The sequence below is a fragment of the Exophiala oligosperma genome, assembly GCF_000835515.1.
Source record: "Exophiala oligosperma strain CBS 72588 unplaced genomic scaffold supercont1.5, whole genome shotgun sequence".
NCBI lineage: Eukaryota > Fungi > Ascomycota > Eurotiomycetes > Chaetothyriales > Herpotrichiellaceae > Exophiala > Exophiala oligosperma.
This window is the reverse complement of record NW_015622822.1, coordinates 156,137-171,155: the sequence shown is the minus strand read 5'-3', so window position 1 is coordinate 171,155 and position 15,019 is coordinate 156,137. Positions and strand designations below refer to the sequence as shown.

The 15,019-nt window shown below is 50.8% G+C and overlaps 6 protein-coding genes across 7 annotated transcripts; 2 read left to right on the top strand and 4 right to left on the bottom strand.

The window, feature by feature from the left end:
* Positions 1–8: 8 nt before the first annotated feature.
* PV06_05457 (uncharacterized protein) lies at positions 9–1,817 on the bottom strand. Its single transcript, XM_016406464.1, has 2 exons — positions 1,380–1,817; positions 9–1,285 (listed from the first exon to the last, which is right to left on the bottom strand). The coding sequence occupies exons 1-2, from the start codon at positions 1,683–1,685 to the stop codon at positions 197–199; spliced, it is 1,395 nt and encodes a 464-aa protein (XP_016262068.1). The 5' UTR covers positions 1,686–1,817; the 3' UTR covers positions 9–196.
* Positions 1,818–1,952: 135 nt separating this feature from the next.
* PV06_05456 (uncharacterized protein) lies at positions 1,953–4,140 on the top strand. The gene is made up of 4 exons (XM_016406463.1): positions 1,953–2,401; positions 2,498–2,796; positions 2,858–2,997; positions 3,089–4,140. The coding sequence occupies exons 1-4, from the start codon at positions 2,042–2,044 to the stop codon at positions 3,994–3,996; spliced, it is 1,707 nt and encodes a 568-aa protein (XP_016262067.1). The 5' UTR covers positions 1,953–2,041; the 3' UTR covers positions 3,997–4,140.
* A 709-nt stretch (positions 4,141–4,849) lies between these two features.
* On the bottom strand, positions 4,850–7,441 carry PV06_05455 (uncharacterized protein; the record flags this gene model as incomplete). Its single annotated transcript, XM_016406462.1, has 1 exon — positions 4,850–7,441. The coding sequence occupies one exon, from the start codon at positions 7,439–7,441 to the stop codon at positions 4,850–4,852; it is 2,592 nt and encodes an 863-aa protein (XP_016262066.1).
* Positions 7,442–8,156: 715 nt separating this feature from the next.
* Positions 8,157–9,233, bottom strand: PV06_05454 (ATP synthase F1, gamma subunit; the record flags this gene model as incomplete). Its single annotated transcript, XM_016406461.1, has 4 exons — positions 8,157–8,285; positions 8,337–8,995; positions 9,046–9,095; positions 9,178–9,233. 4 exons carry the CDS (start codon positions 9,231–9,233, stop codon positions 8,157–8,159), a joined length of 894 nt encoding a protein of 297 aa, XP_016262065.1.
* Positions 9,234–9,516: 283 nt separating this feature from the next.
* On the top strand, positions 9,517–13,339 carry PV06_05453. 2 transcript variants are annotated; one of them, XM_016406459.1, is made up of 4 exons: positions 9,517–9,889; positions 9,985–10,235; positions 10,294–12,561; positions 12,618–13,339. In XM_016406459.1, exons 1-4 carry the CDS (start codon positions 9,826–9,828, stop codon positions 12,750–12,752), a joined length of 2,718 nt encoding a protein of 905 aa, XP_016262063.1. In that variant the 5' UTR covers positions 9,517–9,825; the 3' UTR covers positions 12,753–13,339. The 2 variants fall into 2 exon arrangements, with proteins under 2 accessions (XP_016262063.1, XP_016262064.1); XM_016406460.1 differs by having other exon boundaries at positions 10,294–13,339.
* A 29-nt stretch (positions 13,340–13,368) lies between these two features.
* PV06_05452 (uncharacterized protein) lies at positions 13,369–14,770 on the bottom strand. Its single transcript, XM_016406458.1, has one exon. It carries the CDS (start codon positions 14,628–14,630, stop codon positions 14,067–14,069), a length of 564 nt encoding a protein of 187 aa, XP_016262062.1. The 5' UTR covers positions 14,631–14,770; the 3' UTR covers positions 13,369–14,066.
* Between the last annotated feature and the right edge of the window lie 249 nt (positions 14,771–15,019).

The following is a 15,019-nucleotide window of genomic DNA, read 5'->3' as shown; positions in this document are numbered from 1 at the left end:
TTTCTTTTCTCTCTCTCTCTCTCTCTCTCTCTCTCTCTCTCTCTCTGTTCTCAGCATGATCTGAACCTCATGCACTGTGGCCTATCAGTATCCGTATGAATGCTTGTTTTTTTCACTTCAACCGACTTTGACCACAATCACCACAAGTCATATCAATTTCATCACGAGCACACGTCGTGTCGTGTCATCATCATCCTCAGACTAGAGTGTCATCCCTCAGCGAAAAAACGGCCTTCAAGACGTCCGCGGTCTTGGCCCGGATGGCGTCGTGGAACATGACGTTGGTGAGGTGCATGTGGTAATTGTCGACCAGGCCGGCCGTCTCGAGGGAAAAGTTCAGGTCGACGTACATGTCGTCGGCGAAGACGGCGGCGTAGACCGGGACGGTGTTTCGTCGTAGCCGGTCCAGGTCGTACAGTGCCGGCCAGTCACTGTCCGATTCCAACAACTCGGCGGTCTCGGCCACCCTCCTCAGGTCTGCGTTGTCGGAAAAGACGGATCGAAAGACCATTTCCCCGGTAAGGTAAACTTGTTGGTTTTGAGTGTTCTCTGAATACTTGAACATGCTGCCAAACTCCTCCTCGCCTCGGACGCGGTCAAATGCCCAATCCGGTGCCTGACCCTGTGCGTACAGGGCCCCGTGTAGTAGGGCGTAGATGGGGTGGTTGTCGAACGAAGGCCAGTTTTCGAATTGAGTGAGCGTTGGCCGCGTGAGGAACCCAAAGAGTTCAAGGTCGTTGACGGCTCGCAGTACCGCGGCGTGTATCATGTCGAACCCACCGTGGAAACCCAGGTAGATGCCCAGTTCGAGAAAGCGGGCGGGGGTCAGCGCGACGCCCGAGGGCAACATGGGTTTTGTTTGTGCTATGTGTCGAGCCACGTTCTTGACGTTGACCTTGTCTTCGGGATACTTGGCGAAGAACGCGTCGTTCCTCTCACGAACCTTGCGGAACAGTCGTCGCACTGGTTCGTCGGGTGAGTGCGCCGTGACGGGAGGTGTGCCTCCCAGCGGGAAAGCCTCGCGCAGCCCTTCAGGGTAGAAGCTCAGGTATGTGAAGCAAACGTAGCCGCCGTAGCTCTGGCCCATGATGGTCCATCTTTTGCGGTCGTCGTCGGGGTAGTCGTCCGTCAAGCACTTACGGATGGCCTCGAGATCCCTGACGGCGTTGTCTGCACGGAAAAACTTGAGGTATCGGGCTTGAGCTTTGGAGTCCCCCTTGAGCTTAAGGGTGTCGGCCGTGACGGGGGTCGAAAGACCCATGCCTCGGTGGTCGAACGAGAGGAACTGCGTACGTCCGAGTAATTTTGTGTCAGAACGAAAAAACAAGGACACCACCCGGCTCACTACCCTACCAGTACTCGGCTTCTTTTTCACTTACTTTGTAACCCCTGTCCAAAACTTCATTGGTGAGCCCCGGTTGATCCTGTGGAGGGCGACCGGGAAATCCAGGACCTCCGGTGATGTAGACGAACCAAGGGAGGTACTCTTTCTCCTTGGGAGGGACCACGGCGCTTTGCCACCGTTCACCACCACGACAAAACAGCCGGATCTGTTCGCCGTCGGGGTCGGCGTGGTCGAGCGGCACGTTGAAAAAGTATTCGGTGATGAGAAGTTGTCCGGGCACGCGATACGCCCGGGAAGAGAGCAGTTTGGCTGGACGCAATTGGACGTTTGAGGGGGCCATGCTTTTGTTTTTGTCTGATGAGAATGCTCAGTCGAGTATCAATCGAAGGAGAAGAAGCACTCGGAGAACAAAATCTGAAGACAAGACTGAAAAAGTGTTCACTCCGTGTTGTGTGAATGATCTTTGTTTAGATGTAGTGTGTCCTCCATAAGGTAAAGTACGGTGTATGTACGCCCTACTCGGTACTTCATTATTCCGGCTATATCAGGGCGAAACTGAGGTTACATATACAACACATACAATGACACCTCGTCCTCTGACTGGGCCCACGCCCCAACAGTCTCTACATACATACACAGGTCTGTCTGTATGTTCACTTACCGTACCATGCCCGTTTCGTCCTTGGAAAAGTCATCATGGAGAACAACGGCGGCACTACCGCGATCTCACCAACGATGGAGCTTCGGCCGGTAGTGGTCGAACAACACCAAATGAACGATGATCCATCGACGTCGACGGCGGTTGAAAGAACAGAACGAGTCGATAACACACTGCCACCGCCAATCCAGCCTCAGGAATACCCTACAGGCTTTCACTTCATCCTACTCACCATTGGCTTGATCTTGAGTATTTTCCTAGCGGCACTCGATCAATCCATCATTTCAACTGCAATACCACGAATCACTGATCACTTTGGCACGGTCAAGGATGTGGGTTGGTATGGAAGTGCTTACAGTATCACGAATGCTGCCTTCCAGTCGACTTGGGGAAAAGCGGTGAGATGGCACTTTCCCTTCGCTTCCTCTCTCTCCTTCTTTATACCACACACCAACACGTACGGTACCATGTGATCTGATCTGGGATAAAAACAGTATAAACATTTCCCGCTGAAGCCAACCTTTCTCCTGATAATCGGCGTTTTCGAGTTGGGCAATGTCATCAGCGCATCGGCACGTTCTAGCTCGATGTTGATCGTGGGTAGGATCATCGCAGGTACAGGTGGCGGGGGTGTCATGACCGGGTCCTTCATCATCATCGCACTCAGTACGAAACCAGAGTATCGTGCGGCTTACATGGGTGTGCTGGGCGTCACTTTCGGTTGTGCGAGCGTCGTGGGGCCATTGCTCGGTGGTGTCCTTACGGATGGACTTGGTTGGACCTGGTGTTTTTGGTGAGAAGACTTCCCAGAAGCAGGCTCGCGTGTGAACATGGCTTATGATTCTCTCATGTAGGATCAGTCTGCCCATCGGCTTTTTGGCGGCTGCAATCATGTCGGTCTTTCTGCAGGTTCCTGCCGTCGCAGCGCCCATGAGAACAAATCTAAAGGAAAAGATTGTGTCTCTCGACCTGGCCGGGGCGTGTCTTATTTGTGGTATGTTTTTCCCCCTCTTCCTGAGTTCCCTTGAGTTCCATGACCGTGATCAAGGCTCACCAAGGACTGATTCATCTTGATCCTTGGACAGGGGCGATGACCTGTTTTGTCGTCGCTACACAGCAAGCTGGTATATCGGTGTCGTGGTGCAGTTGGCAAGTCATTACCAGCCTCACCGGTGCTGCTGTGCTATTGACCACATTCCTCGGGAACGAATGGTACATGGGATCCCGGGCCATGATCCAGACGCACCTCCTCAAAAGACGTACGGTGTTGTTGAACTGCGTCTACGCCTTCTTTCTTGCGGGGCTGTGTTTCCCCCTCTCCTACGCCCTCCCGATCCAGTTCCAGTCCGTCGGCAACGCCTCGGCCGCGCAGAGTGGCGTCCGACTGATCCCTCTGATGCTCGGCGTCTCCGTATTCACCATGGTGGCCAACGGCGTCCTCACCTTCTGGCGACGGTACACTCCGTTTCTTCTTGTCGGGGCCGTCGCGGGGACATTGGGTATCGGCCTGGTGCACACCCTCGACGCGGACGCCGGCAACGCGTTCTGGGTCGGTTACGAGATCATCATCTCCCTGGGCGTCGGCTTGGCTCTGCAGGTGCCCATGATCGCCAACCAGGCCGCCGTGGGTTTCGAGGACATGGCGGTCGTGACGTCGCTCACGCTGTTTTGCGAGAATGTCGGGACCGCACTGTTCATCGCGTCGACCGAGGCCGCATTCACGAACGGCCTCGTCTCAGCTTTGGCGAGGAATGCGCCCGCCGTGCGTCCCGAGATTGTGGTCCATGCCGGCGCCACGGAGATCAGGCACGTCTTTGGTCAACAACAGCAGGTGCTTCCTGGCATACTGTTGTCGTACTTGCAGGGGTGTAAGACGAGTCATTTCGTGCCGATTGCGTGCGGGAGTTCGGCGGTGTTGGTCTCCATGATCCAGGGGGTGCCGGGTGTGGTCAAGGAGTGGAATGTGCGAACATCGAGACCACATGTGCCTTGATCTTGGTTGTGGAAGATACCCAAAGGGGGTGATTCGTTTCAACATGATGGCTGCTCTGATCATTCAACATCAGGGAGCTGGTTGGCCAACTTGCCATAAGTGAGACAGTATCTAAAGTCTGCATGAACTCCTTTTGTGCGTTAGAGGAAACGTACTCAATGACCATGATTCATTAAGGCAGTGCTTCATTAGTCGTCAACTCATCATCACCGTGGGTGCTAGTGTAAAGACTCCCTCGAAAACAAAAAGGAACAAAGCCCAATCACACAAAGACTTGCCTCCAAAGTACAGGTACGATGGTGACTTTCAAGTCCACACGAGGACTTTCGCCCTTTCTTAGATTTCCGTCCGAAAATTCCTGATATCCATTCATCCTAATCATGGTCCCATTCCTTGATTCCTGCGAGGCATCCCCTTTCTTGTCCCTGCTCAAAGCCCAAGATGGCTGTCCTTTCCCATTTCCCATTCCTGCATCGAATCATACCCATGAACTTTTTCCCCATTCTTTTCCTGCCATAGTGCCCGACTGGCTTTGCTTTCCCTGGAATTCTCAACTCGTGTGTGTTCCGTCCTGACCATTGAAAAACAAGTCTTTGCTGGACCCATATGCCCGTCATGATGACCGAAAAACCAAGTCATAACAAAAACGTTTGGTTGCTGAAATCGCTATCCTACCACCCAGCACCAGAAAAGTCATTGGAATCGGAGTTTCATGATCGTTGTGATGCGTTATTCGTAACTTCGTACAAAAAGCTGCAAAAGAAATCAAGCCCGTGTCGCAAAAATAAAACAAAGTGTGAGAGAGGGTAATCATCGTCAAGTGCATGTGTGGTGCACGCATCACGTATCGCACTCAGTGATACAATTGGTACTTTGCGTACGCGATGCCGGCGTACAACATGAACGCAGCAGTGACTGGAGATTCAAGGCCAACCACGAGAGAAGCCACGGTGGTGAACGCGAGTGTGGCGCAACTGTGTCGAGTAATTGACACGGCAGTGATGTTGGAGGACTGCACCTTGTCTGCTTTCGAGAGGACATCGGTCACGTCGACATTCTCCTGCTGCAGCAAAGAAGTCTCGAGACCATCACCAACAGTTTGCTCAGTGGTGGCATCATGTTTGTGGTTCCCACCATTAGCAACAACAGATGATTGAATCTCGACATCGGCGACTTCAGTCTCCTCGAGGACATTCTCAGTGATGATCTCAATCACGTCAACTGTGGACTCCTTGGGAACATCATCTTCAAAAGTAGTGACCTTTTCGATTCTCTCACTGCTCGATGATGGAGAGTTTGGAACAGACGCTGCCTCTACCTGAAGTGAGACCGTGCTTGGTTCATCTTCAAAGACGTCCATCTCCTTAGGATTAAGATGAGCAGTGGACACAGCCAGAGTGTCTTCGAATTTGACAGTTTTGGGCGACTGGTCGTCCCACAAGGTCGAATCAGCAGAAGCGGCCGGAGAATTTGGAGTATCTTCAAGACCAAGACCATGATCCACAATGGAGACCGTATCTCCCTCGGGCGGTGCTTGATCCCCGGTATGAGGAAAGACGTGGCGCAAAGTGTATTCCTCGGTGGTAGAGGTGAAAGGTGACTGACATGTGACGGTAGTTGCGAGTTTCGAGGCAGGACTCACCTCCTCGACTTCCTCAATCGGAGCCTCCTCTTCGGTTATGATGATCAGACTATCATCACCATCAGAAACAGAGAAATCATCGTCATTGGCATCAATAGGACCACCCAAGGTATCGTCTGAGACAGGGCTTGGGGGCAAAAAGATCCGTGTAGCCATGAGGAGAGTCTCTTCTTCTTCGACACCCTGATCTTCGGCTTTTGTAGAAGTGGCAACAAGAGGGATTTCATCTTCCGCGACGTTATCGAGATCGTTCTCGTCGAGCATGCCGTGCTCATTCAATTCTTTGGCGAGGCTTTCTCCAGCGTCAGAGGGGTCGAAAAGGCAATCCAGACCAGATGCGTCTCCGGCTTCCTGGAATCCGCAACCACTCTGTTCAGGTGATTTTGCCGAAAGAGAGTCTTCATACTCCACAACCTGATCGTCTTCTGCAATGACATTACCAGTACCAGCGGCAGCGCTGGCAGTAGGAGTGCTGTCTGTCGCCGCGATGGTCGCTTGTGGTGGAGTCGCGAGATTTGCTTCAGTATCACAGTAGTCTTCGACAGATGACTGGCTTGTGTGTACATATTCAGTTGCAAATCCAATTGAAGTGGCCACAGCAAGGTCCTGTGCAGCTTCATTTGCGTCCAAGATGTCCTTGTGAGAACTCATGGTAGAGATGTCTGAAACAGTGGAAGACTCATGATTGGAAGTAGTTTGCTCGGTTGAGTTACAGACTAGCGAATGATCGGGAGTATTGGCGGCTGAATCAGTGGCAGCTTCGTACAGTTCTATCGTGGCAAGATATCCCTCGTCACCATTTGGTACAGGATGTTGAGACCAAACAAAGACATGACCAAGGGTGTATTTCTCGTTCACAGAAACATTGTCACATGCTTCATGACTGCTGTCTGGCAACACAGTTTGATCGTTAACCAAAACGTCCTCATCACCATTGGGGACAGGATGTTGAGACCAAACAAAGACATGACCAAGAGTGTATTCCTGGTTCAGAGATATATTGCCACATGCTTCATGGGTGTTCTCTGGCACTGCATTGTGTCCACAGGCATCAGTTGCTTGTGCTTCGATAGTAGCGACTGTAGCAGTTTGAGCTTCAAAGGGAATTGGAGTGGTTTTCTGGTCGTTGCTCTTACTGGGCGAATTCTGGTCGGCACCGAATTTAAAGCATGTTGACAGATTGCCGCCCACTGGAGCAAATTCGAATTTGCCAGCATAAGGAGTGTCTCTGGTGACCATTGGTTGCACTTGATCCAAATAGCTAGGCTGTCGCTTTGTATTTCGCATGGGAATGATTGGGCGGAAATCGGGTGTACCCTGCTCATTGTCCGAAGTCTCGTGATTGTCTTGGTGATCGCCTGGACTGGTGGCTTTGTGCTCTAATGTTTCAGGTGTGACAATGAATGCTCCATTGACTCTTGTTGGAGTATGTGCTTCAAACTGTTGGTGCTCTTCAGAACTCTCAGTGATGTCGGTCATAGGACTGAGACTGAAGTCGAAGGACTCTTTCTTGATGAAGAGCTCCGGGCGTTTGTGAGACAGTTGCTGCAAAGATTTGATCGTCGTGCGAAACTTCTGAACTTTCCGGCGTGCTTCTTGAACCTTGGAACGCTCATAGACCTTTTCAATTTCTTTGAGGTACTTCAGAAGGTTTTGCACATTCAGATCAAATGGTCTCATGCCACTGGTCACCTTCTCTGGCATGGTAGGCAGCTTGGAGGAGGTCTTTGGAAGGCTCGCTACGAGCTCGCCAGCTCGAGTCCGAAAAACGTCAAGGTAGGGGGAATCGGGTAGCTTGTCCATTGTGACGGGACAAGTCTGTGACGATTTGAGAGCAGCTAAGAAGCTGGAAATGATGTGGATAGAAAGCTTGAGGTGTTTGATGGCTGGTGCAGAGCGTATTGGGCTGTAGAGAGTGCGTGGGTAGGAGTGTGGTGATGGGACGAACAGAGGGATTGGAATGATCATGAGAAGATAAACATAAGGCCAAACCATTGCCTGTGGCGATAGCTTGGCCGTGAATATACATGTTGATGTAAATCGGCAGGCACCAATATGTGAAGCTGGTCTTCGTAGCAACGTAGCAACGACGCCTGGCAGCAGTGAATTCACGCGTACTGCCTGCACGTGATGCCGGACACGAATTGAAGGATGTTGATGGCGAGTTCACCGGCTTTGAACTTCTGAGACGAGTAGTGAGTAGTATAACCGGTACAATTGTAAGTAGCGCAGATTGGTCAGTGGTCAGTGAGCATACCTTCTGCGTCGTGAGACATGTAGACTGTAACTGAAGACTTCTTGACAACAAAGAAAGGCCCTAATGACCAGTTTCCCAGAATCGTAGCGACGCTCACGTAGAAATCACGCCTGTTGTTCTTATAAACAGGTTCAAACCGGATGGGGGGATGCATTCAACATGATCAATGTTCAGGTAAAAAATTCTGGATTCAAGTGCTGCTCAGAGCACAAGGAAAGTTCTTTTTCGGTGGTTATGTACAACATCTTTCTCAAATAACACCTACAAATCCTCCGATGCGGTGGCACCAGTGATGATTTCGACCAATTCTCCTGTGATGACAGCTTGTCGAGTTCTGTTGTACAAGATAGTGAACTTTCCGATCATGTCGCCAGCATTCTTCGAGGCATTCTAGGAGCAGGTCAGTAATATTCAGACATCAGAAACTGGAAAACTACTCACATCCATGGCATTCTGTCTAGCAGATTGTTCGCAAGCGTGTCCTTCAGCCAGAGCCCAGTACAGAGAGTTTGAAAGGGTGTATTCTCGGAGGTTCGCAAGAACTTCATCATCAATTTCGAACGCAGCATAGTTGGGTGATTCCGTAATTGCTTCCTCCGAGTAGGCTTCGATGATCACGGGCTCGTAGGTCTGGGCGTTGACGAACTTGTTGTAGAGTATTTTAATGCTGGCGTACTCCTCCGGAAGCATGACAAGCTGGTCGGCAATTGCTTGAGCGTCGGCAAAGGTTGGGACATTCCTTCCAATGCCAGCAAAACTCAAGACAATGTTTCGAGCATTCGATCGACCGAGTTGGGCCTTGGACTTTTCACCGATAACGGCAAGGTCCAGGTTGGGGTCGGCGTCGAGCATGCGGCGAGTGTAACGTGTCAGACCGGAATGAATACCACCGCAGAGACCCTTGTCGGAGCTTGCAACCACGAGCAGTGTTTTCTTTTCCTCCAATGGCTTCGTCTCGGCTTCTTCGAAAACCTTGTTAGAGGTCTGACCGTAGATTCGGGAGTCGCGCATAGCCTTCTGGGCACGAGTAAGCTTTGTTGAGGCCACAATTTTCATCGTCTTCGTGATTTTTTCGATGTTTTTGATGGACTTGAGACGGCCTGAAGCGAGGTCAGTGATATGGCGGGGCATTCCTTTCTCAATGATATACCTTCGATTTCTCGTAGGGTGGCGTAACCGGCAGCCTGGGGCACCGCCGTTCTGCAGATAGATTAGCATATCGTCCGTCCGAAACATGATGTCCAAGCTGTTAAGAACAGCCGGAGGGATGGGGAGAGCTTACCTGGCGAAGGCGGCATTGCCAGCGCTGAGGGCTGGTCTCACAGCTCGGGACAGCATCGTGAGTAGCTCGACTGACCACGAAGCAGTAATGGAGCGATATCGAGAGAGTGTTGGTTGCAGGAGAGGAGAGTCGCGGTGCAGATGAGCTCCCTTGTGAACTGGGAATGAGGTTTCCGAACGAGCTTTCCGCAGTTTGAGGGCCGTCACGTGGTCAGCCTAAACCCAATACGGGAGCAGCCTCATGCAGCAATAAGAAACCCCAAACAGAGAAAAGTGTCGTTTCTGTGGTGGGCCGTTCGCCGCAGTCAATCCCTTCAAAAGCCAGAGCACCAGCACCTCACGACGACTGGCGTCTTCTACTTCTTTCCGACCAAGCCATTTTTCTTGTCTCTTTTGTTCTCTCTTCATTTCACTTTGTCGCTCACCTTCACCTCACTTCACAACCACCTTCAGAGCCTGAACGATCTCGTCTCCAAACCTCGAGTTCGCCTGTTTTCTCTCCACCACCTCCAACATTGCGGTCCGAGGCGCGTTTGGGAGGTCCTTTCAGTGTCTCTTTCTCTCGGCTTCACCACCACGAACCTGCGGCATTCGTCTCTTTTTGCAAATTTCTCGGGGCTCACATTGTTCGCCTTCCTATACGAGCACAATGGATTCCTCAGACGACGACATGCCCCTCTCGGGATCAAGAAAGCCCGGCCGCACCAATGGTGGTACGTTAGTTTCCTCTGTTATCCTTATCACTTTGTAACTCCTTTGAAGCGTTCGTCACTTCACAAGTGATCATCTACTGAGTTGTTTCCTCTAGTCACATCTCTATCTTCTTCAAAGATCTCCTCTAAAGTCGACGCAACTATGGATCGACAGGTTCCTACCAATGGCGAAACTATGCCCGGCATTTCCATTGCAAATGGTGATGTGAAAACGCAAGATACGACAATGACCGACGTCAATGGTTCTCTGACAAACGGTGCACTTGTCAAGCGCAAGGCACGGGAAAGCAATACGCGTCCATCGTATGCAGAGGCCGAAAGTAGTAGCGATGATGACCAGCCTCTTGTAAGCTTATACTTCAATTTGACAGGAATTATGACAAGATTCGCTAACTCATAATTAGAGCAAGAAGCGAAGGACGACTACGACCGTGGAATCTGATTCGGACGACGCTCCTCTGCTTCCAAGATCAAAAGCGAACGGCAAATCAGTTCAGAAGCCACCTCGTGCCACTGCTGCTCAGATTGGCGAGTCCTCCGACTCCGATGTTCCCTTAGGAAAGAAATTGGCCAAGGAGAAGCAACAGATCGAAAAGGCAGCGGAAAAGGAAGCCAAACAAATCCGAAACAGAGAGCAAAAGAAAGAAGCCAGCAAACCCATAAAGAAAGACACACCAGCTAAAAAAGTGAAGAAGGAGGACTCCTCAGATGATGACAAACCATTGGCCCGAAAAGTGTCTGCGGCAACCTCTAAGAAGGTCAAAGCCGAGTCATCCACTCCTGGAAAGAAACCTGCCACGAAGGCAAAAGCCGTTAAAAAGGAAGAGACTGCCGATCCGGAGGATGATGAAGACGAGAACGATGAAGTCAAATGGTGGGAGGACCCTACGAAAGGTGACGGAACAAACAAATGGGAAACGCTCGAGCACAACGGCGTTGTTTTTCCTCCTCCCTACGAGCCACTGCCCGGCCATGTTAAGTTGAAGTACGACGGCACACCTATTCATCTCCATCTGGAAGCCGAAGAAGTTGCTACATTCTTCGGGTCAATGCTGAATTCAACGCACAATGTGGAAAACCCGACGTTCCAGAAAAACTTCTTCAAAGATTTCACCGAGGTTGTAAAGAAGACTGGTGGTGCCAAGGACAAAGAGGGCAACAAAATCGCTATCAAGGAATTTACCAAGCTAGACTTTAGGGCCATCTTCGAACATTACGATGCACAAAGAGAGGCCAAAAAGGCTCTTCCGACTGCAGAGAAGAAGGCCATCAAAGCCGCAAAAGATGCCGCAGAAGCACCTTACATGCATTGCATATGGGATGGCAAGAAACAAAAGGTTGGCAACTTCCGAGTAGAGCCTCCTGGTCTGTTCCGTGGCCGAGGCGAGCATCCAAAGACTGGGCACGTGAAGACAAGAGTCATGCCCGAACAAATCACAATCAACATTGGTAAAGAAGCAACGGTCCCTCCACCGCCGGAAGGTCATAAGTGGAAAGAAGTCAAGCATGACAAGCAAGGCACTTGGCTTGCCATGTGGCAGGAGAACATCAACGGGAACTACAAGTACGTCATGCTTGCTGCTAGTTCCGATGTGAAAGGCCAGAGTGACTTCAAGAAGTTCGAAAAGGCACGAGAGCTGAAAAAGCACATCGATCGGATCAGGAAAGACTACAGAAAAGATCTGAAATCAGAGCTCATGGCGGATCGTCAAAAAGCCACGGCTATGTATTTGATCGATCAGTTTGCTCTTCGTGCGGGCAATGAGAAAGGCGATGATGAGGCTGACACTGTTGGCTGCTGCTCTTTGAAATACGAGCACATTACTCTGCGCGCGCCGAGCACTGTCATCTTCGACTTTCTCGGAAAAGACAGCATCCGGTTCCATGAGGAATTTGAAGTCGATCCACAGGTGTTCAAAAACCTCAAGATCTTCAAGAAGCCGCCAAAGAGGGAAGGTGATGACATCTTCGATCGGTTGACAACAACTCAGCTCAACAATCATCTCAAGAACTACATGGCTGGACTCACCGCCAAGGTCTTCCGTACATATAATGCATCTTTCACCATGTCCAAGCTGTTGACTGAGATGAAATCCGAGGGAACCATTCTTGAAAAGCTAAAAGATTACAACGACGCCAACCGCAAAGTGGCCATCCTCTGTAATCACAAGCGGACTGTGGCAGCGTCTCACGCTGGACAAATGGAAAAGCTGGGCGATAGACTAAAAGCTGTCAAATATCAGCAATGGCGCATCAAGCAAATGATGCTTGAAGTGGAGCCAAAGATCAAGAAGAAGAAGGGAGCAGAATACTTTCAACTCCCCGACGATATTGACGAGGCGTGGATTCTTGAGCACCAAGCTTACCTTGTTGAAGAGCTGAGAACGAAGATCACGAAGAAATTCGAAAAAGAGAACGAAAAGCTCAAAGAGGAGGGTCAAAAGCCAATGAAACAGTCCGAGCTCAACGACCGTCTCGAAGCAGTCAAGGACCTCGAGAAGAAGTTCAAGAAGGAGAATAAGACCAAGAAGGTTGAGCCCGAGGGCAAGTCACCTTCCGTAGAGAAGTTGGAGGAAAACGTCAAGAAACTCGACCAGAGGATTGCCAATATGGAGATCCAGGCAGAAGACCGAGAGAACAATAAAGAGGTGGCATTGGGAACGTCGAAGATCGTAAGTTGTCGCTTTGGAGACATACCTGTCGCACAAATTGCTAACTGCTCAAACAGAACTACATTGACCCCCGGTTGACTGTCGTCTTCAGCAAGAAGTTCAATGTACCGATCGAGAAATTCTTCTCCAAAACTTTGCGTGAGAAGTTCGAATGGGCCATCAAGTCTGTCGACGAGCACTGGACTTTCTAGGCAGTCTCCGGCGAACTAAAGCAATCACATAATCGACGATGCCGTCCGCATGCTCTTGATCGTGCATCAATCCAGACGACGTTTCTTAGTTTCAGCTCTGACGACTTCAGCACGACCTTGACAGCATGAGACATGAGTAACGGAACATGGACCCTTTGCGTGCACCAACCTTGTCCAAGCAACAATCCGTTCTTGAGACTAAGGAGAGCATAACACCAATAGCTCTCCTGTTCCTGATATCGCTTTGCACTGGTATTGGATGAAATTCAGGCATCACGGAGGGTTCGGTGCTCTCCCACGAAGACAATTCGTGAAATGCGTGCGTGCTGGTGGAGAACTGGGTTCTACGTCGTGGGTGGGCGACTCATTTGTCACACTCATGATGGCCATTGATCAAGTCGAGGAGAGAAGACAGGTCATTATTAAACGAGTTGACAAGAGCTAGAGAGCAGTTTCTTATTGCTCCAAGAGTCAATTCGTTATTCGTTTCAGCAAAAGGCAGCATTATTGAGAATTAGAACTAGTAGACATAAAGCTCGAAACTAGAAAAAAAACAAGTACAAAATACTCGCTCGCGAATTGACAGGTTCAGTGCACAAAGTGGTCATGTCTTGTCTCAGGATTAAAAATTCTCGTTTCTTCGTCAATGTCAGTGTATCTATCATATGCGCATTTTCTTCTGCTACCCCTTCTCTCCGGTACTGCTTCATGGCGATCCCTTCCCACATATATATCACACTTGCACAGGCCCGGTCTCTCTGCACAGCCAGAGCATCTCGATTTCAGATATCGTTCGCTCCACCTTGGAACCTATGGTCCAATACGGTCGCAGACTGGTGGTCAAGGGCCAACCGCGTCGTCTTACACTGGATGCCATACAAGACCTGGATTTGACCATCCGAGGCTGTTGGATAGACGAAAATCCTTCAGTGTTTTGGCTCGAGGCTGTTTGGATCGTCGACAGCCAGTTCTGTCATCTTTGCGGAAGGACGAGGTGTCGGAGCATCATTCTGACTGTGCTTCTACTTAGTCATCATCGAGGCACGGGCGTTTCATTTCGAGTGCGTTGCTTGTACGTCCAATATCGTTGACATCCGTACATTCATGGTCGACTGGGAATTTCAATGTACGCCTTTTGGTATTGATGGTTTGTCGGGGGCCCGTGGGTCAACGTATGCTGTTTCTCCTGGGGCGGGTGCGTTTCGTTCCCGAAATTTGGCAGTCGAGATGTGCTGTAGAACGTCGTGGACGACAAGGTTCCAGGTGATGTCCATGGCATACTTCTCTTTATTTTAATTTTCCTCTTCGTCAAGTTCACAACAGATCAAAATCGTCCAATTTCTCACGATACTGTAGGATCTGCCTCTTGACCTTGCTGCCGTCGACCCACGTCACAAAGTCCTCCATGCCCCTCGACACCAGGAAGGCAGGGTCGGTCACGACCTCGGTGCCGACGCGGACGTGGCCTTGTTCGATGAACTTGTGGGCCGTGCCGACGTGCTCGACCATGCCCGTCCGGGTCATCAACACGCCCAGCCGGCGCCGGCAAAAGGCCGAGACGGTCACGTCTTTTGCGACGCTGGAGAGGCCGGCGCCCTGGCCGCGGTTCTGTTTCAAAAGCCCCATCTGGTGCAGCTTCTCGAGCACTACCGTCTCCATCTCCACGCGGTAAGGGTCCGCCGGGTCGAGGTTGGCGAGGAGGTGGGCGAGCTGGCAGAGGCGTCCGCAGAGGGCGTTGTACTTGGAGTAGTCGAGCGGGTGGGTGAGGTGGTAGCGCTGGCGCACGGCGGCTTCGCGATGAGAACGGTCGGACTTGTAGGTGATCAGGTCGACTTTGCGGAGGAGGCGCTGCTCGTGGTGTTTGAGTTTGCGGACCATGATGGCTCCCCAAGAGGCGAAATGGCTTTGAAGGTGTTCTTTTTTAAGACGGGTGGGGACGGGGAGGACTTGTTGATCGTAGAGAAATTTTCCGAGGAAAACAAAATCGTTCTTCTCAAGGTAACCTGCGCTCGTGGTAGAGTTGTTCACGATGATCCGAACGGTGTACGAGGACAAGAAAATAATTTTGATGCGGAGAGAGACGGACGAAAAGGGAAGGTTAGCCGAAGTGAGATGTTCTGGGTCTAACACATCATGGAGTACAAGCAACAACACATATTTGGGATATAACAACCACTCGTATCCGTACTTCGCAGCATTACGGCTTCAGTCCTCTCTTCTCGTCGCAAGGTGTGCGTTGCTAGGTCCGGGGGTATAGACAAGCCCTC